Source organism: Heloderma suspectum, chromosome 2, assembly GCF_057233095.1.
Source record: "Heloderma suspectum isolate Gila_16-S chromosome 2, 16-S_ref, whole genome shotgun sequence".
Taxonomy (NCBI): domain Eukaryota; kingdom Metazoa; phylum Chordata; class Lepidosauria; order Squamata; family Helodermatidae; genus Heloderma; species Heloderma suspectum.
The window spans coordinates 356,805,553-356,828,494 of record NC_139459.1 but is presented as its reverse complement, the minus strand read 5'-3'; the positions used below and the strand labels follow the sequence as shown (position 1 = coordinate 356,828,494).

The 22,942-nt window shown below is 46.1% G+C and overlaps 1 protein-coding gene across 1 annotated transcript; it reads right to left on the bottom strand.

Annotated features, from left to right (window-relative positions):
- Nucleotides 1-2,176: 2,176 nt before the first annotated feature.
- Nucleotides 2,177-8,570, bottom strand: LOC146355536 (vomeronasal type-2 receptor 26-like). The gene is made up of 3 exons (XM_084832575.1): nucleotides 8,238-8,570; nucleotides 4,182-4,308; nucleotides 2,177-3,496 (listed from the first exon to the last, which is right to left on the bottom strand). The coding sequence occupies exons 2-3, from the start codon at nucleotides 4,255-4,257 to the stop codon at nucleotides 2,586-2,588; spliced, it is 987 nt and encodes a 328-aa protein (XP_084688701.1). The 5' UTR covers nucleotides 4,258-4,308; nucleotides 8,238-8,570; the 3' UTR covers nucleotides 2,177-2,585.
- Between the last annotated feature and the right edge of the window lie 14,372 nt (nucleotides 8,571-22,942).

Sequence of the window (22,942 nt, the reverse complement as noted above, 5' to 3'; positions counted from 1 at the left end):
GAGAATTACTCCATGAATCTTGGGGAGGCTGAATGCCAGCGTATTCGGCCCCCTGAAATCGGTGGCAAAACGGTCTGCCCCCCCAGGGACAGGACTTACTTTGGGCAAATCTTCCTGGTGGCGGCGGTTCGGCGGCGGTTTGGAGGCGGTTCGGCGGCGGCGGTGGCCGGTCTTCCGATCGGCTGCCACTGCTGCCATTTCCAGTAAAAAAACAAAAAAACAAAAAAAGTGATAGGCTACGTAAAGATTTACGTAGCCTATCACGGCTAGATTTTTAAAAAATACCGTGATAGGCTACGTAAATGTTTACGTAGTCTATCACGGCTGATTTAAAAGAAAAAGAAAAACGCGCGTACGCAAATGGCGTACATGTGTTGTTTTAAAATTTGATCCTGCAAAACTGGTCCAGTGACACTAGTTGGGCATTCATTGGATAAAAACCAACAAAGTCAAGTAATGTTTAGGGTGTGCATTTGGTTTGAATGATTCCTGAGCCAAATCAGGCTACTTCAGAGAGATTTGGGGCTATTCTGAGGTGAAAGAAATGTTCTTGGAGGCATGTAAAATCAAATCTGGCTCATCATGAAACCTTGGGGATGCTTTGGAGGTCCCAGAGAACTCAGATGGACTCAGACTGCTCATCTCCCCAAGCCCTCCATATTAGGAGTTGGGGGTATGAACAGGAGAGGATGTAAAGTTGTGACTGACATCTCTAGCTTCTGACCAAGGCATAGCATTTCCTAGGTTCCCCTTTTTACTTCTATTCACACTGCTTTGAGGAGGGGAAAGGTGTCAAATGAGCACAAAACAAAACTTCAGAGAGTTTTTCCTTCATCTTAACTCCCTAACACTTTTGCCTAGCCCGTGAAATTTTGAGGGATGTACAAAAGTCACTTACCTGGTCCCGCAGCTTGCTTCGCGGTGGGGGCGAGGCACTTTGGTTCTCCCCCCAAAGTTCAGGCCGGGGGGGGGAAGGCGCCCCACCTCGCCCGGCCGAAATTCAGGCCGGGGAGAATCGCCCTGTCTCCCCGGCCGCGAAATAAAAAAGTGAATGTAAAAAAAATCCACACACACATGATAGGCTACGTAACGATTTACGTAGCCTATCATGGCTAGATTTCCAAAGTCAGCCGTGATAGGCTACGTAAATCGTTACGTAGCCTATCACGGGTGACTTTGAAAAAAAAAAGCGCATACGCAAATGGCGGCACCCATGGGCGCCGCCATTTGCGTTCCTTATTTGGACCCAGGTAGTCTACATAAAGATTTACCTATGTATCTTGCTTGGGTAACCAATCAAGTTTTGCGTGATAATGATTGAACAATGAGTAAATTTTTGACTACGGCAAATATAAGGGCAACGCAGCCCATGGGCGCCACCATTTGTGTTCCTTATTTGGGCCCGGGTAGTCTACATAAAGATTTACGTAGACTATGGCAAAAATAAGGGCAACGCAGCCCATCGGCGCTGCCATTTGCGTATGCACTTTTTTTTTCTTCTTCAAAGTCACCCGTGATAGGCTACGTAACGATTTACGTAGCCTGTCATGGCTGACTTTGGAAATCTAGCCGTGATAGGCTACATAAATCGTTATGTAGCCAATCACGTGTGTGTGTTGTTTTTTTACATTCACTTTGTAATGGCGGCGGCGGCGGCCGGTCGGAAGACCGGCCGCTACCCCTTCCCCTGCCGAAATGCCTCCGAAACGCCGCCGGGACCTGCCGCCAAGAGGGACATTTCAGGGAGGTAAGTCCCATCCCAGGGGGGGTGGAGAATTTCACCGCCAATTTCGGGGGGTCGAATGCATTGGCATTCGGCCTCCCCGAGATTCGTGGAGAAATTCTCCACCATCCCTAGAAATTTTTGATATTTACAGAGGGACACTTCTGATGTATGATTCCCCCCCACAAAATACAGGGATGGTAAGTGAAATCCCTTCCCTGCTGCCCAGTAAAACTTAAATACTCCTTTTCCCAATACCCTTTATACCTGAAAGTCTGATATCTAGCATGCTACATCACCTTGGAAGGTACTACTATGTACATAGAGAGATGAGAATATAACATACAAAAGAACTTCAGTTTAAATTACAATCTCTAAAAGAAAATAATCTGTGGCATTTCAATTTACTCATTGTTCAATCATTATCACTCAAAACTTGATTGGTTACCCAAGCAAGATACATAGGTTTTATTACCACCATGCTGAACAAAATATGTACTAAAAATTAGATGCAATTTCAAAGTTTCAGTATTAGATCCTCTTTTTTATTCAGATCTGGCATTTGGGGATGAGGATGCAACCCAATAACCCCCAAATGCAGAAAAGATATAGAACACCTACACAGCGACCATATATTTCCCTTTCATGTGCATGTAGGATGGCACAAAGGAAATGGAAATCTTTACAGTGAAATGGCCATGCATGTGCATTATTCATTCATTACTAGTCAAAGCCTATATATTTTCTTAGGTACACTGAGAAGATAGAGAGTGGCTAGAATAGCATCGAAATGTCCTTTGCTACCGAGGCCAGTACATCGCTTTCATTATTTCTGGCTGTACAAAAAATCTGTAGTGAAATTTCAGATGTCATATTTAAGTTTCATCATCAGATGCTCTTTTTTATTTAGATCTGGCCTCCATACAATAATGTAGCATTTGGGGATAAAGATGCAAGCCAATAACCCCAAACTGGAGGCCAAGATAGAGAAGACCTGCACGGCTACCATGTATTTCCCTTTGGTGCTCAGATACGTTGGCACAAAGGATACCCAAACACTGCAAAATACCAACATGCTGAAGGTGATCAACTTGGTTTCACTGAATGCCCCAGGCAGCTTCCTAGCAAGGAAAGCTACAGTGAAACAGATGGCAGCCAGAAAGCCCATGTAGCCAAGAGTGGTATAAAACAGGATGACAGAGCTTTCATTACATTGCAGGATGATCTCCCCATGTTGGGAATGCATGTCAGAGTCTGGAAATGGAGGAGAGATTCCCAACCAGAGAATGCAGATGCCCACTTGAACACCAGAGCACGAAATTACAACAGAATTTGCCAAACTCTTCCCCAGCCATTTCCTCATCCTGTTCCCGGGCTTTGTGGCCATAAATGCCACCACCACCATGATGGTTTTTGCCAACAAAGAAGAAACGGCAACTGAGAAGATGATGCTGAAGGCGGTTTGTCGGAGAAGGCAGGTCACCTTCATGGGCCGACCGATGAATAGGAAGGAGGACAAGAAGGAAAGCAGGAGGGAGATGAGGAGCATGTACGTGAGGTCACGGTTGTTGGCTTTGACTACTGGAGTTTCTCGGTATTTAATGAAGATTCCCAAAAGAAGACCAGTGGTTAGGGACAAGAGAAGGGAAAAGAGAGCTAGGATGATCCCCAACGTTTCTTTGTAATTCAGGAAGTTTATAAGCTTAGCAACACACTGATCTCGGTCCTTGTTTGGATGCTCATCATCTGGACACTTGTTGCAATGGGCTGCATCTGAAAAGAAGAGCAGCATTACAAGAATTTAGTTGCCATCAATTACAGCTTATATGCCACAGGACAAGATGAAGTCAGGGATTTGGGGCAGGGCATGAACTAATGGTGTGAAATGAAACTGAGAAAAGCATCATTTCAAAGTTCATTGCGACTATATGTGGTGACAGCTCCAGCTTTAAAAAACCTCATCATTTATTGAGGTAATCACAAACCTGAATAAATGTGTCATTGTGGCATTATCCTCTCCAAAAGTGTCTGACTGTGAACCTCTGGGTGGGAATTGCCTTGTTGGCCATAGACAATCTATTGCCAATATCTAAAGATTCCTCGTAAGTGGGTGTGTGAGTCTCATTAGAATGTGTGCAAATTTGTAGGTCTAACTCAGTCTGACTAGAGCACATTACATAACAGATTCATTTGTGTAAAGCGGACAGTGGATGTATGAGTGAAAGCACAAAAGGGCGGAACCATGGTTCATACTGAACACTTTTCCAACTGGCTACTTCTCTTGCGTTAACACAGGATACTTATTTCAACTCACTTTGTGATATTAATTAGTGAATACATTGGTAATTATGTATACACAAAGCCAGAAAGTATCCAAAGATTAATAAATCTTCTCCAAACAGATGTCAGTGGATGTTTGCCCTGTTCAATGACAGCTTTTTGACATAGAGTCACCTACCTTCCTGAGTGGAGATTGTTCCTTCTGCACATGGGGCACAAACGTAGCAACAGATGGGCTCTCCTTCCTGAATCATCTTGGCGTATCCAGGCTGACAACTTTGGGTACATCTAGAAAAGGGCACAGTCTGGCCATGAAGAGGAGAAGCATCAAGGAAAATGTGTCAGTCTGGAGGTTTCATTAATATCAGTGGAAATTAGTTACAGAGTTGGAAAGGGCATCAGAAAGAAGCCCCACCCCTGATTTTATCACCCTTGTTTATCAGCCCTATTTTTGATGGCTGTATTTGTGGGTGGAGGTTAGTGATGTCAGAGAAATCTGCCGTGGATTCAAATGAAGCCAGATTCTTTGGAATCCGTCTTCCGTACTCCACAGTGGAATGGTTCCACTTACCTCTGCTCCAGGAGTATTCTGGCTGGAACGGCACTCCGGCTCCATAAATGTCTGCAATTAGGTTAAACTGAGGGCTTTAGAGCCGCAAGTGGCATCCACTACACCATTTGCGGCCGTATTCGTCCCAGCGATACAGTAATGGTGGCCACCATTACCGTGTTGCCAGTGCTCTGGAGTCGGAGTGCCGTTCTGGCCAGGATCCTCCTGGAGCGGAGGTAAGTGGAGCGGTACGGAGCTGGAGTGCTGCTCTGCACAATCCTTACGGAGTGGAGACACTCCAGAGGATTCTGGGGGGGGGGGACGAACAGATCACCTCCCCCCCAGATGGATTCCCCACCGGAACGGAAACTGGGGAATCCATATATCCCTAGTGGAAATAGGGAGAACTAGGCATCAAGCTGGTGCTTGGAAGGCACACTTAATTGCACTAAGATATCCCACATGTTCTTCCTTAGGGGCAAAGGCTCTTCCTTAGGGCCATAGTCTTCCTTAGGGGCAAAGGCTCTACATATGTAATAATTCTTGTAAGCCCACTTACACAAGAGTATACCTTAATATTCCTTACAAAGTATATTGAAACTAGATTTTTGAGGAAGTGTGATACGGCTGCAAAAAGGCAAATGTCATTTTTGGTTACATCAATAGAAGTATAATTTCAAAATCAATGGAAGTAATACTTTCACTCTACTCTATGCTGGTCAGACCTCAGCTTGAATACTGTGTCCAGTTCTGGACATCACATTTAGAATGATTCAGATAAACTGGAATTAGTTCAGACAACGGCAACACGGGTAATCAGGGACTTATGAAAAATGGCCTACAAGGAAAGATTGAAGGAACTGTGTATGTTTAGCCTTGACAAGAGAAGACTGAAGAGGGGTGTGACAGCATTTTTCAAGTTGTCACACAGAAGGCCAAAAGTTGTTCTGTATCATCCAAGACCGTAGACAGGAAATGATGAGGTTGAGTTACATGAAGAAAGATTTGGATTGACCATCAGGAAAACCTTGTAACTATCAGAGCACTCAGACAATGGAACCAACTGCTTAGGAAGGTGGTAGGCTCTCCATCACTGGAGATGTTCAAGCAGAGACTAGACAGCCCTTTGTCAGGAATACCCTAAATGCACTGAGCAGGGGGTTGGACCCAATGGCCTCAATTACCCCTTCCAAATCTATGTTTCTAAACACTGTACCAGCATTTAGACACACAAAGACTCTTTGATCAAAACATGTTGGGCTCTCTTCAGATCAAGAATTGGCACTGTCTTCAGTCAGAAGGATCAGGGGGCAGAAAGCATGTGAAAGACCTTTACCTGAGACCCCAAAGAGTACACAATAATAGGATAAATTGACAAATAATCTGAATTCTCATAAGGCAGAAGCTTATTTTCCAGTGGAAACAAAAAGTTCAGGACAAAGCAGAAACAGGTTTCAGCAGAAATGAACAATCAACATTCATGTGGAGCTGACTAGGCCAGGCTTATAAAGCCTTCTGTTTCATGTATGCAACACCTGGGGGGCATTCTGTTCTTGGCTTGTTTCCTGAGTCTCTGCCCTTTTCCAGTCTATCCCTGACCTTGTTCTGTTCCCAGGGAGAACTATGCATTTGTTCCTGAATCCGCAGTTCCCTAGACCAGGCCAGACCAGGCCTGGTCAACTGCCTCATCCAAAGTCAGGGCCATAACCAGGTTTGAAGGACCTCTGGGCAACATGTCCTATGGTGGGTCCTCCCCGCTGCCAAAGGCGTCTGCTGGGCCTATCTGCCTGCAGTGACCAAGCTCCAAGTAGCACTGGGCTAGCCACCCTTTTAATTTCCCATAATACTCATACTGAAGTCTATGATGTCAATCATTGTTCATTGATCCAGCTGACCCAGTTCAGGGGAATGAGCAGAGCTGAACTCCCCGTCACCCCCTCCCAAGATGTCCAAGGTGATTTCGACAGCAAAAACAGAGCTGAGATTCCACTCTCAGTAGAAGGCATTAATCACTTCCCAGAAGCAGCTGATCAGCCCTGTCCAGCTGGATGTTGTAATGAACCAGGACAGACAATGGCCAAGCAGACTTGCCTCACTTTTCCAATATGCAAGGCTTGGCGGTGCTCTGGACTCATCATCTGACTACCCATGTCTTGGTTGAGGCAGATGTGAGCTGTTCTACCACCAAAGGGTCTAGCAACCGGGGTGTCCGGTGTGGTGTCCACAGGTACCAGGATGCTTTCAGAAACCTGTTGGCACCCAAGAAGCCCCGTATCCCATACTACTGAAAGAAATGATAGAGTAAAGCCATGTGCCCCCCTTTCAACTGTGAACTTACTTGCCTTTTGGCCTCACCACTTTGCCTTCTGTGAAATGGGTGTCATGGGACAGCTATGCCCGCAATAACAGCACCCACAGTACTTTGCAAAATTTCAAACGTGCCCTCAAGCCCAACAATTTTAGGGACCCCTGGCTTAGCAAACTTCACAGCAGACTTCTGAGGGTCCCTTAAAATCATGCTACACCCTTTCTGTTCATACTCACTGTGTTATTTCACTAGAGATGAATGGGATAAGTAGTACAGCTTTCAGTATCACACACAATACCTAATAAGTGATACAGCCTAAGGCTGCAATCCTCTTCCCACTTTCCATTGAACTCAATGGAAAGGGCCCACTGAACTCAATGAGACATAATCCAGAGTAGACATTGCCTGGTAGGAGATATTGAAGGGCATCACAAGAAACTGGTGCCATTTGCGTACGCCATTTGCATACGCACTTTTTTTTTTTTTAAAGTCACCCGTGATAGGCTATGTGACGATGTACATAGCCTATCATGGCTGACTTTGCAGATCTAGCCATGATAGGCTACGTTAATCGTCACGTAGCCTATCACGGGGCCTTTTTTTTAAACTTTTTTTTTTAACTTTTTAGTTCGCGGCCGGGCGAGGCGAGGCGCCTCCCCCCCGGCCTGAATGTCAGCCGGGCGAGGAGGGAAGCCTCCCCCCCCAGCCTGAACTTTGCGGGGGGAGCAGCGAAGCACCTCCCCCCCACCATGAAAAGCTTCGAGGACAGGTAAGGGACTTTCGTGCACCCCTAATTTCTCCCCACCTGGTTAAACCACCTGGGCCACCGAATGGCATTCTGATCAATGGTGAACATGATCTCTGAGGCTGCCCCTCTCTCTATACTCCCAACGGCCAGTCTAGCCATCGACTTGTTTGGAAATGCCATCCAGTTCACAATATCAAAGTTGGCTACCAGATCCCCATTCTCATCCAAAGAAGCCGCATCGTTGGAAGTATTGTAAAGCTGGAAGTTTCTCAGAAAACGGTGAAGCTAGAATGACATAAAAACCCTTATTTTCTATAAGGTCTTCTTGTTAGGCAAAGTAGGGCAGTTCTGGTCAGTTTCTCAATCCAACCAGGTAATGATTTTATCATGACACACATACTGTATCTCCATCCCTAGATCACTGTAATCCCATCTGACACAAAAATGAGAACCTGACTGTGTCATATTACAGCCTTGGACAGCCCTATGGCAGCCATGAAATCCGAGTCACTCCCAACAGGGCACCTACTGCATGAAATGAACCCACACAATCCACTGAGGAGACACAGATACCACATCTCAGACCACCACAGCTAGCTCAGGCCAGGAGTTCCTGCCATGACTGTACCTTTTGCCTGCCATGACTGTACCTTTTGACATCCCAGCTTGTCTCCACCCACCACTCTCATCTGAGTTGGCTGGGACGAGTATGCAGCATGTAAGGTCTGTGCCACAGCCTGGATAGAATTGTAAATACTGTAGGCATCTTGGGATAAGATCCTTTCAATCACATCCTGGGGCAGTTTCTCCCAGTTCTCTTTTTCTCTGCATCTTTTCCAGAGTTTCACAGACAACACATGCTTGGAAGAGAAACAATGAAACAGCCTCTCCCCAAACTGCGTGACATCAAAGACTAATTGGTTGAAGTCGCCATATTGTGTCTTTTTGTGTGCCTTGATTAAAAAACTGAAGGAGACATGGGTGTGCTGGAGATCAAACACTTCATTTAGTACTCCCACACTGAGGTCCAGGAAAGCTGTTGCAATCCAAACTTTCCCCACAGTTGATTTTTTTCTCATTTCAACTACACGCATTAATGCGCCTATTCTAAAAATGATCTGAGAGTCAACTGGACAAACAATTACATTGACCTGAGTGTCCATTAAGTTTGAAATCATGTTCAAGTTTAGTCTTCCCCAATTCAGCACTGGGATGCTTCCTGAGAAGGCAATGCAAATCCCATTCTTTAAACCCAGAGGTGGGAAGGTGCTCAGGAACCTCTCTCCCCTGTCATTTTCTGGAGCAATGAGACTGATCCACATCCATCTGAAATGCAGGAGCAGTTTGACAATCCCCATGTAAGGAGGTTCTTGTTTTGGGACCATCCGGTAGAAAAAAGGGGACTTTTCTCTATCCTCTGGAACTTGACTAATGACACCAAAATTGACCTGTAAGGAGAGAAAGAAATGGGTGTTTTGTCTTGCCTTTAAAGTCAGAATTCAGGTGTTAATTTAGAATGATTACTAAGCAGGCATTGGCTACCACTTCACTACTCTAAAGTAGCAGACCTTTCCGAATTTCAGTATACCATGAATGTTTAATTCTCTCAGACCTCCTTTTAGCATGTTTTATCATTTCTAACCCACTCACTGGTTCCCCACAAATGTCTTTTTCCTCTTTCCCTTCCTTCCTTCCCACACCATACCCATCCCAGCTACCAATTTCTGTCAGGGCTTGCATACTGGATATTTCTCTTAAGCACACAAGTTTAAACCTCCAAATCAAAGAAATAAAGGACTTTCTGATGTAATTCATAGGACACATGCTAATTTTGAATTCCCCATTGAGAAATTCATGCTTACCATATCTTTTTCTGGCCCTGGACACCCTGCTGAGGTGTTGTCCTATATAACCTGCATACTGTGCAGTAGGGATGTGCATTGGAATTGGAAAAAGTCCAAAGCCTGGCCACATCTGGGGCTCTTTTGACCATTTCTGGTGCTTCCCAAGGTACAGCATCCTTCTGTCTGAAGCTGCAAGAACTGAACTTGGGCCAGAAGGAAGTTTTCTTTTGTTTTATGCTTGGAGACACAAACATTCTGTCTCCTCATTGCTCCTCAAGTAGCATTTTTGGGTTTCCTTTCTCTAAAATGCTGATGAGCAGAGGGAAGGAGGGAGTGTGGTTGAGTGACTGACAGTTCTACCTTCTTATCCTAGGACATGTTCTACCAGGGGCTCCAATCATTGTGCTTTGGAGGACAGCAAAGATGGGGCCATGGGATGTCCATTCTTCCAACACCAATCAGGCTTCTCTATGAAAAGGCCTTAAACAGTGTTTTTTTTTTTCTTTAAAAAACCAGACCGTAGTACATTTACCATATATATCCCTTTACTGTACAAATATGGGGAGAATCCATTGGCTGCATAGGGGTTGTGTTTGTTTTGTATTTATAATTGGATTTATTTTATTTCCCCTAGTCTGAGGAAATGCTTTGACATATATTGCTGCTAATTTCCCTGATTATGATATACGTATAATCCCATATTGTATAGAAATCAGATGTTTTGACTTTGCCTAAGTTCAGTTGATCTGTCTGGTTTTTTTCCTGACATGGCCATTAGAACAACTCTATATACCAAGTTTTCAGAATTAGAGGTTCTGCAATTGTCCAACTCTTAACTATGACTTCACAGGCTGCCATTAGCATGAACATGATCCTTAGATGTCACTGTGGCCGTTTGTTGGTTCAAGGTTTAAGATTGTTTATGGAGCCAATTCTGGTGTAATGTGTACAGTGTGATGCGTAATGTTTGCCATTTCTCAGATTGTGATGTTACAAAACACAAGGGCACATCCCCACCACATAGGAATACCACAGCCTTGCCAATTCCATTTTTCCTACATTTCTTTTTTGCCTGAGTCTGAACCTAGCAGCTGCAGGTTCAAGAGTCCAAGAGTACCAAGGAGGCCAGAACAAACATGGATCAGGGAAAGGCAAAGGTCTTAACAGCGCAGGTCAAAAGCTTCCAGGAAACAAAGCAACACAGCAGGCCAGGAGCACACGGAACTAGGGATGTACGAAAGTCACTTACCTGGTCTCGCAGCTTGCTTCGCGGTGGGGGGGAGGCGCTTCAGTTCTCCCCCCGAAGTTAAAGCTGGGGGGGGAGGCGCCCCGCCTCACCTGGCCAAAATTCAGGCCGGGGAGAGGCGCCCTGTCTCCCCGGCCGCGAACTACAAAAAAAAAAAAAACGTGATAGGCTACGTAACGATTTACGCAGCCTATCATGGCTAGATTTGCAAAGTCAGCCGTGATAGGCTACGTAAATCGTTACGTAGCCTATCACAGGTGACTTTGGAAAAAAAAAAAGCGCGTATGCAAATGGCGACCCCCATGGGGCGCCGCCATTTGTGTTCCTTATTTGGTCCCTGTAGTCTACGTAAAGATTTACGTAGACTACTGCGAAAATAAGGGCAACGCATAGCGTAAATCTTTACGTATACTACAGGGACCAAATAAGGAATGCAAATGGCGGTGCCCCATGGGTGCTGCCATTTGCCTACATGCATTTTTTTTTTTTAAAGTCACCCGTGATAGGCTACGTAACGATTAACGTAGCCTGTCATGGCTGACTTTGGAGATCTAGCCGTGATAGGCTACGTTAATCGTTACGTAGCCTAACACGTTGTTTTTTTTTTTATTTCAGTTGTAATGGCTGCAGTGGCAGCCAGTCGAAAGACCGGCTGCAGTCCCCGCCCCCACCGAAAACCCGCCGAACCCGCCGCCGGGAGGGACATTTGTCAAAGGTAAGTCCCATCCCGGGGGGGGTGGGGGGCAGAGTATTTCACTGCCGATTTCAGGGGGCCGAATGTGTTGGCTCTCAGCCCCCCGAAGATTTGGGGAGATATTCTCCGCCATCCCTACACAGAACGAGTCCAAGTTCAGTCCAGAAGTACTCATGACAGGAAGCAGCCCAGAGCTGAGTCAAGGCAAGGAAATCTGGATTCAGGAAGTCCTGGCCAATAGTGCTTCCAGCAACTCTGTCAGCCTTTCTGCTGCTTTTATGCAGAGGCTGCCAGAGCCACACCCAAGCCTCAGCTGTGAGCTGCTAGTGACAGCAGCTGAAAAGGTCCTCCTTGTGAGCAAGCCTCCCATGTGCAAGTAGAATGTGTCTCAAAAGGAGGTCTCTGGCTCAGTCTAGCACTCCGTCTGAGTTCCTGTCCTTTCAGGAGGTGTCTCTCCCAAGAACTTGGGGGGTTCTCCACCTCCATGTCTGAGGAAGAGTCCTTGTCCTCCACAGGTGATTCCCTCATGGTCTACTGGCAGATCCTGGACATTGCTTGCAGTGGGTGAATCCTGGTCTTCCAGCCCTTCCTCTGAGGAGGAGTTCTCCAGTGGGGGCATGACAGATGCACTGGCAAAATATACCATCAGTCTTGAGATTCTAATGAATTCTCCCTGATGATGTTTGGTACAGTTTAATTTGATTGAGTCATTCATAAGGTATCTCATGAGGGCAGACCTGTGTTTGGATGAGGGGAGACACTCCCCCTCACCAGGCCCACTGTAGAACAGATGACATGAGGGAAGCATAGCCCCACCTTGACTTCATCCTTATTTTTTTCTTCCTCTCCCATGTGAGATGCACAGAGAAAGGGTCTCGGCTGGTGGTGCCAGGGACAGCAGCTGCTTCTCTCAGTGCCGGAGGAGTCCCTGGCTTCCCAAGGCTTCTGGTTCCACGTAAAGCTATTCGGCTGCTCATCCTGGTGTGGACCATGTCAGGCTGCCTGGCATCCATACTGTTATCTCCAACCAGAGGGTGGAGATATATCAGCGGGGATGTTAGGGGTGGGGGCTGTGTGATTTGCCTGTGCTAGGAAGCCTGGCTGCTCATCCTAGCACAAGCAACTCAGCCTCAGGATTAGGCCTGCAGGTCAGAAGTTCTTCCCCCCAATTTTCCCTTTACATTTTGCTCTTCTGTTATTCTAGTGCTATTTCCTTTATTATTTTTAGTCCATCTGACATTTTTGTGTCTATTTCAAGAAGATGTTAATACATTTTAGAGATGAATCCTTTTCCATATATTCCAATAGAATTCCTTCAAATTTCATGATACTTCTGATTGTACTTTGTCACTTTGTAATAAGAGAATGCATCTCAATTTTGCTTATGCATATAAACAAGAGCAAGATACAAAGTGGAAATGAATTGGGTTATGGGAGATGTGTGATTTCTATGTAAATGAAACTACTCTGACAGTGGCAAAATTAGAAGCAAAACCTCACGGAATGCAAATGAATTGGATTCTCCTTCATCAAAACTATTAAAATGTTCTTCAGTCATCATAACTCAATAAACCCTTGAAATACCCTATTGATTTTTTTTTTTCCAGTTTTCTTGGCTAGGACAATCTCTGTGATGTGTTCCATCTTCATACTAACAGGCCAAAATACTGGGGGAGAGGAAAGGGGAAGCAAATTATTCCCCCCTTCCCAGAAAGTGAGGGCACCCTTTCAACATGAACCAATACACCGATCCTTCTGAAACCATGCAAAGTGCTTACCTAGTGAGAATATAAAGAGATCTAGCAAAAACACACCAGCAACTATTTGGTAGGATAATCTCCTTCTCAGTAGCTGATATGCCTGCAGATATCATCCAATTCTCAAAGAGAAAGAAGTTATCCTCATTTTAGAAAAATTGCCATGAAAGTCAAAGGAGGCATGGGTTTCTGAATTTCAGCTCAGGTTCAGTATCCAAGTTGAAGCGGACGGCCGCTGAATTGGTCCAAACAGAATTTGGCTGTTTCTGAAGTACCGAATCAGGGGCCAAGCAGAACCTGGGGTCAGTGCACACCTCTACTGTGCAACGGTTTCCCCCTCTTTCCCTAGCAGAGCTCACCAGTGATTTCTTGTCCTAGGATGGGATGGCAGGAAAGGGAATTTTACACTGTGTATACAAATGGACAGAGAGACTTACATTATAAAAAATGTACCAAAAGTGAACTCTTTTGTCCACAAAAGCATATGCCACAATAAATATTTTAGTTGTTCAGGTGCCACAACACTCCTTGTCCTATAAGTGAAAACAAAGTGGTTCAAATGTAATTTAATTAAAAGACTGAATATATATATATATATATATATATATATATATATATTCTGTGTGAATGTGTGCTTGTGTATACACATACACATGCACACTCACACACATATAATCAATCTTATATTATTCTGTTTTTGTGTGTGTAGTTACATATTTCAAATATTTATATCCCACTTTTCAGTTTTACAGCTCCCAGGATGGTTTAGAACAATCCAAAAAAAAAAATGACTTAGGATTCAGCCTAAATTTGCCAAATTTAAGTCATATTTAATCCCATTTATTACAATGGGATTGTGTGTGACTTGGTTACATTGCTTCCAGATGGGGATTTTTGCGGGATGTACAGAGGATGATGCCTTCACTGTGTAACCCCCCTGTATTTCCCTATTGCGTCTTCTGACAGAAAGAAGTATATTAACAGGGGTGCAGGGAATGGAATGCCTTTGGAATGTTACTGCTTGGAGCCCTCCATCTGGAGGAATCCTTAGTCTGGATTCAACCCAATATAAAAAACTGGAAACTCACTGCATACTCCGTACTGTTTCAAAGATCACAAAACCTGCCGGTGCAGAGGTGAGAGGTGGACAAAAGACATGGGAATGTGCACAAAAGGGCAAGTAACATCTCTCACAAACCACATTCAACTCTTTTGATGAGCACTGCCTGTCTCCAATCTTACTTGGTGATGCCCAGCCCATGCCACCTTCTGGACTTCTCTGGAGAGACAGGAATGTGAAATTACTCTCTGCTTGCATCCCCATTCATACCTGTGGGATTTTGAAGATATTGAGCATGGTTGAAATCTGCTGGGAGAGTTCAGAGTCAGCCCCTTGAAGAACTGCAACCAGGCTATTCTGTCTCGCACAGCTGTAGTTGGGAATCTTCTGCTCCCCGACAGACATCAGGTCTGTCATGGCCTCATAAGTCATTCTTGCATTGAAATAGTTTTCGTAGATGCTGTAACCCAGGGTGATATTGGGCAAAAGCTTCGGATTCTGGTTGATCTCATGAATGGCAAAAAGGAAGGGCAGGATGTACCAGTACCTCATGCCTTGCTTACTGCAACAAAAATCAATGTCATCAGATTTTCATCCTCTGTTCAATTACATTACATTAGAAATGGATGGATTTTACACTTAGATCTCCCATTGAATTGATGCCAATGGAAGTTTTCTTTGCAATGCAAAGAACAAGGTTATCTTGTTGGGACCATGGCAGAGAGGAAAAGGGTGAAACTCCCCCAGCAAAAGCCTAGCAGTCCTGAGGCAAATTGCAACCCGCAGTGTGCATTTGTTTTAAGTGTAATAAATGACATTTCTTATCATGTTTCGTTTGTCCCTCCTGCTAACTCAGATACAGACCTGAGAGCACCAGGGCTGATCCCAATATTAACGGGTCTGCAGACAGGATATCTCTTTGCAACAAAATGTGTAGCCCTTGGGCTCTGAACAATAAAACCAGGTCTGGTTGGTGTGTACACTCCACTGAAGGACAAGGCTGTGCAGAAGCTTCAGAAAACTAGGGTTGCTGTCCTTAACATACTTCCCAGGTTGTAAGCCCCATTGGACAGAATGGATATAATGATGCACAGGATCACTGGACTGTAGATCCCAGTGAAGTATATATTGAAGAGGTTCATGAGATGGTGGGGCAGCATTAGAGGAAGAAGGGAAGCTTTGGGGGCATTTGCTACTTACAGGTGGGAAGATACTTGGGAGGGAGAAGTAAGCCGCAAAACTAGAAAGGAAAGATAGAAGTAGAGTCACCAGGCACTTTGTTTCTATCCTAGGGCAAACTCTGGTCTCCCCAGACCCAGACACATTGTGCCTAGGATACTTATTCCTAAATCACACTGGGCCTCCTGAAAATGTCTGACTGAAGGGGAGCTCATGGTGGTATACATGGTCCCTCTCTCCCCATTTTATCTGGACAGCAACCATGTGAGGTTGGTTAAGCTGATGGAGCATAACTGGCAGAAGGTCACCCAGTGAACTTCATGGCTGAGTGAGGATTTGAACCTGGGTCTTCCCTGTCCCAGCAATTGAAACACACTCCCCAGCAACACATCAGCTCTCCATATATTTGGCAGAGTCAAGTGAAGGAAGCATTGGAAGTAGAAACCCTTCAACTCCCCAACCAGCTCGCAGATTGTGCCAAGGCTGTATACACACATGGCACCACCCTTCTCAGAAGAAGCATCACTTCTTGAGTCCAGACCCTCCTTTGCTCCCACCATCAGAGCAATACTGAAGGCTCTGTTCTGCCTGCCGTAGATGCCATATTCTTTTATTCTGCAATATGCTGCTTGCAGGTACTTCTAAAGCAGGCACTTCAGTTAACAGAGCACAACATTTGCCTTCATTTGCCAGGACACCGAACCATGCAGGCTTTTACTCCCTGTAATAGCATATTCAGGGGGTGAGGGCCAAAAGAAATGGAGCCAAAATGGAGAGACTGAGAAATATGCAGGGAGCAGCATGCTTGGGGAAACAGCAAAGCTTGCAAAAGTAGAACAGATCTCCAGAAAAAAATCCCCAAGGAGGACTCAGCATGTTCCATACCCACAGATTTTGAAATGGAAAAGGCAGAGGAATGGAATGGAACATCCTGGAGGAGGGCACAGCTGACTGGCAACTGGAACAGGAGCTGGTCGGGGGGGGGGCATGGGCCTTAGAGGCCAGGGTTGGAGCTAGGGTATTTTAGACTCTGGACTTAATGGTCTTAAGCCCCCACTCCTTAAGATTGTTGGAATAAGCAACATCCATTTGTTAAAACCCAGAACTAAACATATAGACAGGAAGCGTCATATTTTAAGAGATTAATGGAACAGGGGTTTATAGACCTGCAGTTCTACCCTGCAGAAGATACAAGAGCAGAGTTCTAATGAAACATTTATCAGGGGATTGTCACTGTAAGGGATGGAGTGAATGGAGTGAATGGGGTCAAATGGGTTAAGTATCTGTCTACTGAGAAGGGGTGTTGGAATAAGCAACAACCATTGGTGAAAACCCACTGCATAGAGAGGAAAAGAACTGGTTGAAAAGCCACTACATGGTTAATGAATGTAGGGGTTTGGGATGCTGCTTTTTGTTTCACTTTTACCTACTTTGTCTACTCTAGATATTAGAAGAAGATGCCTGTTACTGCTAACTGAAGGTCCTGTTCAAAGCTTGCATTTCTTTTCTGCCTCTTTTTCTGTGGTCAGACTAAACTTACTCTCAAACAAGACACTGTTGCCAGTCCTGACAGAAGAGTGCAAAGACACTTGATAAGTGGCAACATTTGAAATTGCAGGCTGAGTACTAACTATATGGTGCCTTAGCATTTACATATCCTCCCTGCCAAACAACAACAACAATAAAAAAATGCCTGAAGTAAACCAAGCAAGACAAAGTAAGGCTGAGATGTAGCCAACTCATTGACCATGCTCTAAAGGACAGCTGGAGAGTATAATTCTTGGCCCATCACTGTATTACTTACAAGGCAAATCGGGGAGAGGGGGGCTCAAAAAAAACGTGTGGAGAATGTTCAATATTTGCCGTAGATATGATCCCACTAATCAGGTACTCTCCTGGCCGGTAATAATTGAACGGGTCTTTTCGATCATTAATCAAATTCAGTGGACATTTTGCTGTAAGTGTCACACAGGGAACAAAGGTCAATAGAGTCAGAAACAGCAACAACATCACACTGGAGGGGTCTCTTATATCCTCTTTCTCCCTCTCTTCCATGTGTGCAAACACATACACACACGTGTCTCAGAGCCAGCTAGTTAGAAGCCAGACCGACTCATGAGACCTCAACCGCAGAGACTGTACTAATAGAGAAGGAGTCCAGCCACGGCCTCAGATCTGAAGGGGGTGATATTAAACCTCACACTGGCATCACACCTGCTTGCCTTCCCTGCATCTCCCCCCAGGATCTCGGAGGCTCAGGAGATATTTATGCACCAGTGTTTCAGGCATTGTATGTGAGGTGCTACCAAGTGTGGCTTTTGATTTGAGGTTTCTCCCATCAGATTCAAATGTCATGTTTGGAATTAAAGATCCCTTGAGCTTTGATGAGAAGCAGAATAAATAACCATGATTTTTATAATTATAAAGGAGCACAAAATCACTCTTGCAAGCTTGTTGACTGGGCTTCATGTGCAGGTGCCCATCTGAAGGAAACATGTTTTCACAACTCATCAGTGTACTTCTATTTCATACAGCAGTGAGGAAACAGTTCAGCAAAGTTTGAATGACCTGAGCCAGTTAAGTTTATGTTCTGTATGTTTTTAAATGCAACCAACAGTTGCTGAATGATTTTTTGCTTGGTTCTTGAATAAAGACGCTCATTTCAACACTGGAGTTGATTTAGGGCGCAATCCCATGCAGAGAGGTGGCCACCTAAATGCAGATAGGTGGCCACCTAGAGCACTAAGAAGGTAAGGTCTCTTCCTATGCCTAGTGCTAAACACTCTGCTGGTCAATGTGCGTGGCACCATCGATCGCAAAACACAACCCCAAAGCCTAGGGCCCAGGTGAATCGGAATGTATCTGTAGTTCTGCTTCCAATAGTCACTCCTTCCTCCAGAAGGAAACACCATTGAATGTGTTAAGGAAATGCAGCCGCACAAAAAGATCCTCTTTCATGGCTGATGATACCCAAATGCGATGGTGCGGCAAGTGCAGACCCCACATGGCGTTCCAAAGGCGTCTAAGGAAGGCCCTGCCAGGGGCAACTACCCGACAGGCAAAATTAAGATGCCCAACAACTTCCTGCAATGCCAACAACATGATTTTCTTAGAATGAAGCATGTGCAGAATCTTTAGGGCCTGTAATTTGTCAGCCGGGAGCCTACACAGCTGATTCACAGAGTCCAGTTCTATGCCCAAAAACTTAATAGTGGCGGAAGGGCCCTCAGTTTTTTCCCCTGCCAAAGGTACACCCAGCTCATTTGCAAGGGCGGAAAATTCCCGCATTAGCCACACGCACTGAGGGGTGCCGGATGGGCCTGCAAATAGGAAGTCATCAAGGTAGTGCTAGGGGTGTATGAAACCCCGCTTACTTGGCTCCGCTGGGTTCCACAGGTGGGGGGAGGCAATCCGTTCCTCCCTCCGGAATCCTCGACGGGGGGGAGGCGATCCATTCCTCCCCCGCAGAATCCTGCCTGGCTGGCTGTGCTCCACAGTCAGGCCACAGAGCTGCCGGCCGGGCCAACCCGCAACGGGGCCTCCAGCCGCTGCCGGGCTGGTGAGGATGCAAATGGCATCCTGAGTAGGGGACGCCATTTGCGTCCCTATGGTAGTCCATGATAGGCTATGTAAATATTTACGTAGCCTATCACAGCTAAAACGGGAACGCAAATGGCGTCCCCTATGCCATTTGCGTTCCTGCTTTAGCCGTGATAGGCTACGTAAATATTTATGTAGCCTATCATGAGCTACCATAGGGACGCAAATGGCGTCCCCTACTCAGGACACCATTTGCATCTGCACCAGCCTGGCAGCAGCCGGAGCCACCGTCGACACAGCCATCGCCGCAGCCAGAGCCGCAGCCGCAGAGGTAGGCACCGTTTTGTGGGGCTTTCGCGGGGTGGAGGGGAGGGGGGCTCCATTCTTCCACAGATTCCAGGGGACCGAATTCACTGGAATTCGGCCTCCCTGGGATCCGTGGCAGAATTCTCTAACATCCCTAGGTAGCGCACGACGCTATGGGACCCGGTTTTATCAATCAGAGCCCATTCCAAAAAGGAACTGAACTTCTCAAACATAGCACAGGACACAGAACATCCCATGGGTAGGGCCCTGTCGACATAAAACTGACCAGAAAAACTGAATCCCGAAAGGTCGAAGGCATTGGGGAAAATTGGCATGAGGCGGAATGCGTCTTTAATGTCGCATTTCCCCATGAGGGCCCCAGGGCCCAGGGCCTTCACCATGGATACTGCCATGTCAAACGGTAGGGATGGGGGAGAATTTCTCCCCGAAACTTTGGGGGGCTGAGTGCCAACGCATTCAGCCCCCCGAAATCGGCGGTGAAATTCTTCGCCACTACCCCGCCCCCCCCCCGGGATAGGACTTACCTCCTCCGAATGTCCCTCCTGGTGGCGGGTCCCGCGGCGGTTCAGCGGGCTTTTGTCCGGGGGCGGGGGCGGCAGCCGGTCCTTCGACCGGCTGCCGCCGCCGCCATTACAGCTGAATTAAAAAAAAACCGTGATAGGCTACGTAACGATTAACGTAGCCTATCACGGCTAGATCTGCAAAGTCAGCGGTGATAGGCTACGTAAATCGTCACATAGCCTATCACGGGTGATTTTGGAAAAAAAAAAAAAGGGCGTACTCAAATGGTGGTGGCCCATGGGCGCCACCATTAGCATTCCTTATTTGGCACGTCTAGTCTACGTAAAGATTTACGTAGACTACGGTGAAAATAAGGGCAACGCAGCATTGTATTCCTATGTATTCCTGTGTTAAATGGAATCTGATTTCAATGCATAAACATCCTTAAAGTACATGGTTTCAAAACCGCAGTACAGAAGTGTTCTTGAACTTCACTGTATCCTTTAGTCACAGCAGCATATTAGAGAGTGCATAGTTGTGTCGTTGTATTCCAGGTAGGGATGGGGGAGAATTTCTCCCCGAAACTTCGGGGGGCCGAGTGCCAATGCATTCGGCCCCCCGAAATTGGTGGGGAAATTCTCTGCCGGCCCCTGCCCCCCCCCCCGGGATGGGACTTACCGTAGCCGAATGTCCCTCTCGGCGGCGGGTCCCGGCGGTGGTTCAGCGGCGGTTCGTTGGGGGGTGGGGGTGGCAGCCGGTCTCCCGACCGGCTGCCACCGCCGCCGCCATTGCAAAAGAAAAGAGTAAAAAAAACAAAACAACCACACCCGTGATAGGCTACGTAAGGATTAACGTAGCCTATCATGGCTAGATTTCCAAAGTCAGCCGTGATAGGCTACGTAAATCGTCATGTAGCCTATCACAGGTGACTTTGAAAAAAAAAAAAGCGCGTACGCAAATGGCGGTGCCCTATGGGCAGTCTTCTTTGCAGTCATACACACAAATTGTTAGTAAAAGAAAAGAATAAAGCTGCCACCCACCTTTAGTAAGAGGTTATCACTCTGGGAATGTCTTCACCAGGCAATACTATTTATTGACATCCTGTCCCGAACGTTCGTTTCCAGCTTCGTGTTCAACGATCGTCTCCCCGTTAGGGCCCCCCAAACTGGAGTTTGCAAACCCTCCCTCGCCCAATTCTGCTCTGTTCTAGTCGAAAGATTTCCTCGAAGCGTCTGGCGCTATGGTGATCCTGTTCGCCTCCCCCCAGCTTTCAGCGATCATCTGCTCCGTGAACGGCTCCAGCTGTGATTTTGCACATTTCCCCTTCATTTTTGTATATCCCCCCCCATGTGCGCATCTCCATATAGGTACATCTTGGGGGGGGATGTGCAACTGCCAGGCCCTTTTGATTTTGTGCATCCAATGAACTGAGAATTAAACTGCCATACACCAGTGACCTACAGCCACAGAGGGATCCAGGATGGTGTTGTGGAGCATGGGTTGGCAAAATCATCACGCAAACGTTCCGGTCAAAACCTTGTTTTTTCTTGTGTCCCCCCCCTGCTTTTTCCTCTCAGTCTGAGCTCCCTCCAAATATCCCTGATTTACCAGGGGTTTGCCCAATAGCACAGTCCAGTGCCTGTCCCAGTGAAGTCCCACCCCCTTCCTCAAAGACTGTTGGCACATTTTCCGAGGTTTACAAAGACTCAGATAAGTTGCCTTCTGTGGGAATTAGCAAATGTAGCCTGAAGCCCCCCCCCACACACACATGGAAGGAGAAGTAGGGGTGGAGGAGGGGAAGCTACAAGAGCAGCATCCTCCAAACAAAAGCATAAAGCAATAAGCCCTCTTCTGCAGACAGGACAGGAGCTCCTGCAGAAAAAAAAGTCCCATGTCTGATAATCTGCGAGTGGACAGACAACAAAAGACTCAAGTGCCCAGGATTAGAAAAACAAAGAAACAGTCACCATGCTAACAGGATGAAAAAGGGTCGGATTCATTCACTATAGGAAAGATCATTGCTCAATTGGGAAACACGGCGGCCTGCCCAACACACATCAGATGAGAGCAAGCTAGCCCAAGAGGGAAATGAATAATACTCTTAGAATGTAACGCCACCATTTCAGAGAATATCTTCACAAGCAGAAGAAACCTAAAGAAAAAGAATTAATTCATATAGACATAAATCGGATGTCGAGGGGAACAGAGAAAGACTGACTGACCGTTGCATGCCCAGACCAGACACAGCATATAATTGTGCATGTTCTCAGACAACAAAAGATTCAAGTGCCCAGATCAGAAAAACAAAGAAAGGGTCATTCATGCTAATGGTTTACAGAAAGAAAATGGTCAGAATCATTCAATACATGGAAAGATCATTGCAAGGGTAAACATGTGACGGAACCCTGCCAGCTTCTCCTTTTTGCAGGGAGTGAGAAAGAGCTCTGGGTGGATCCTGGCTTTGGCTGCCATCCTATGCTCGCTTACCTGGGAGTAAGTTCCATGGAACCCAGTGGGGCTTACTTCTGAGTAGGCATGCATAGGATTACAGTTTGGAGTAGACCAGCCTTCCCCAAATGGTTTGGACTACAACTCCCATCCATCCCCACCATCATAGCCAATGGTTAGGAATGCTGGGGGTTGTAATCCAAAACATCTGGGGGGCTCCAAGTTGGGGAAAGCTGGAGCAGACCAATTGAAATCAACAGGGCTTAAAGAATCTGCTTTCCCACAACTTGACGCCCTCCAATTGTTTTGGAATACAAGTCTTACCTTCCCTAACCATTTGCTACACTGGCTGGGGCTGATGAGCAATAGAGTAAAAAAATATCTGGAGCCTAAAGGTTGGGGAAAGTTTCTTCAAGACCAACTCAGATCCTATTGATTTCAATTGTTGTTGTTGTTCAGTCGTTCAATCGTGTCCGACTCTTCGTGACCCCATGGACCATAGCACGCCAGGCCTTCCTGTCCTGCGCTCTCTCCCGGAGCGTGCTCAAGTTCATATTCATTGCATCCGTGATGCTATCTAGCCATCTCATCCTCTGCCGTCCCCTTCTCCTTTTGCCTTCAGTCTTTCCCAGCATCAGGGTCTTTTCCAGGGAGTTTTCTCTTCGCATTAGGTGGCCAAAATATTGGAGCTTCAGCTTCATTATCTGTCCTTCCAATGAGCACTCAGGGTTGATTTC

Excerpts from the sequence above, each read along its gene's own strand:
- LOC146355536 (XM_084832575.1), bottom strand. The coding sequence starts at position 4,257 with ATGATTCAGGAAGGAGAGCCCATCTGTTGCTACGTTTGTGCCCCATGT. Across the intron at positions 3,497-4,181 it reads AACAATCTCCACTCAGGAAG|ATGCAGCCCATTGCAACAAG; the intron begins GTAGGTGACTCT and ends TCTTCTTTTCAG.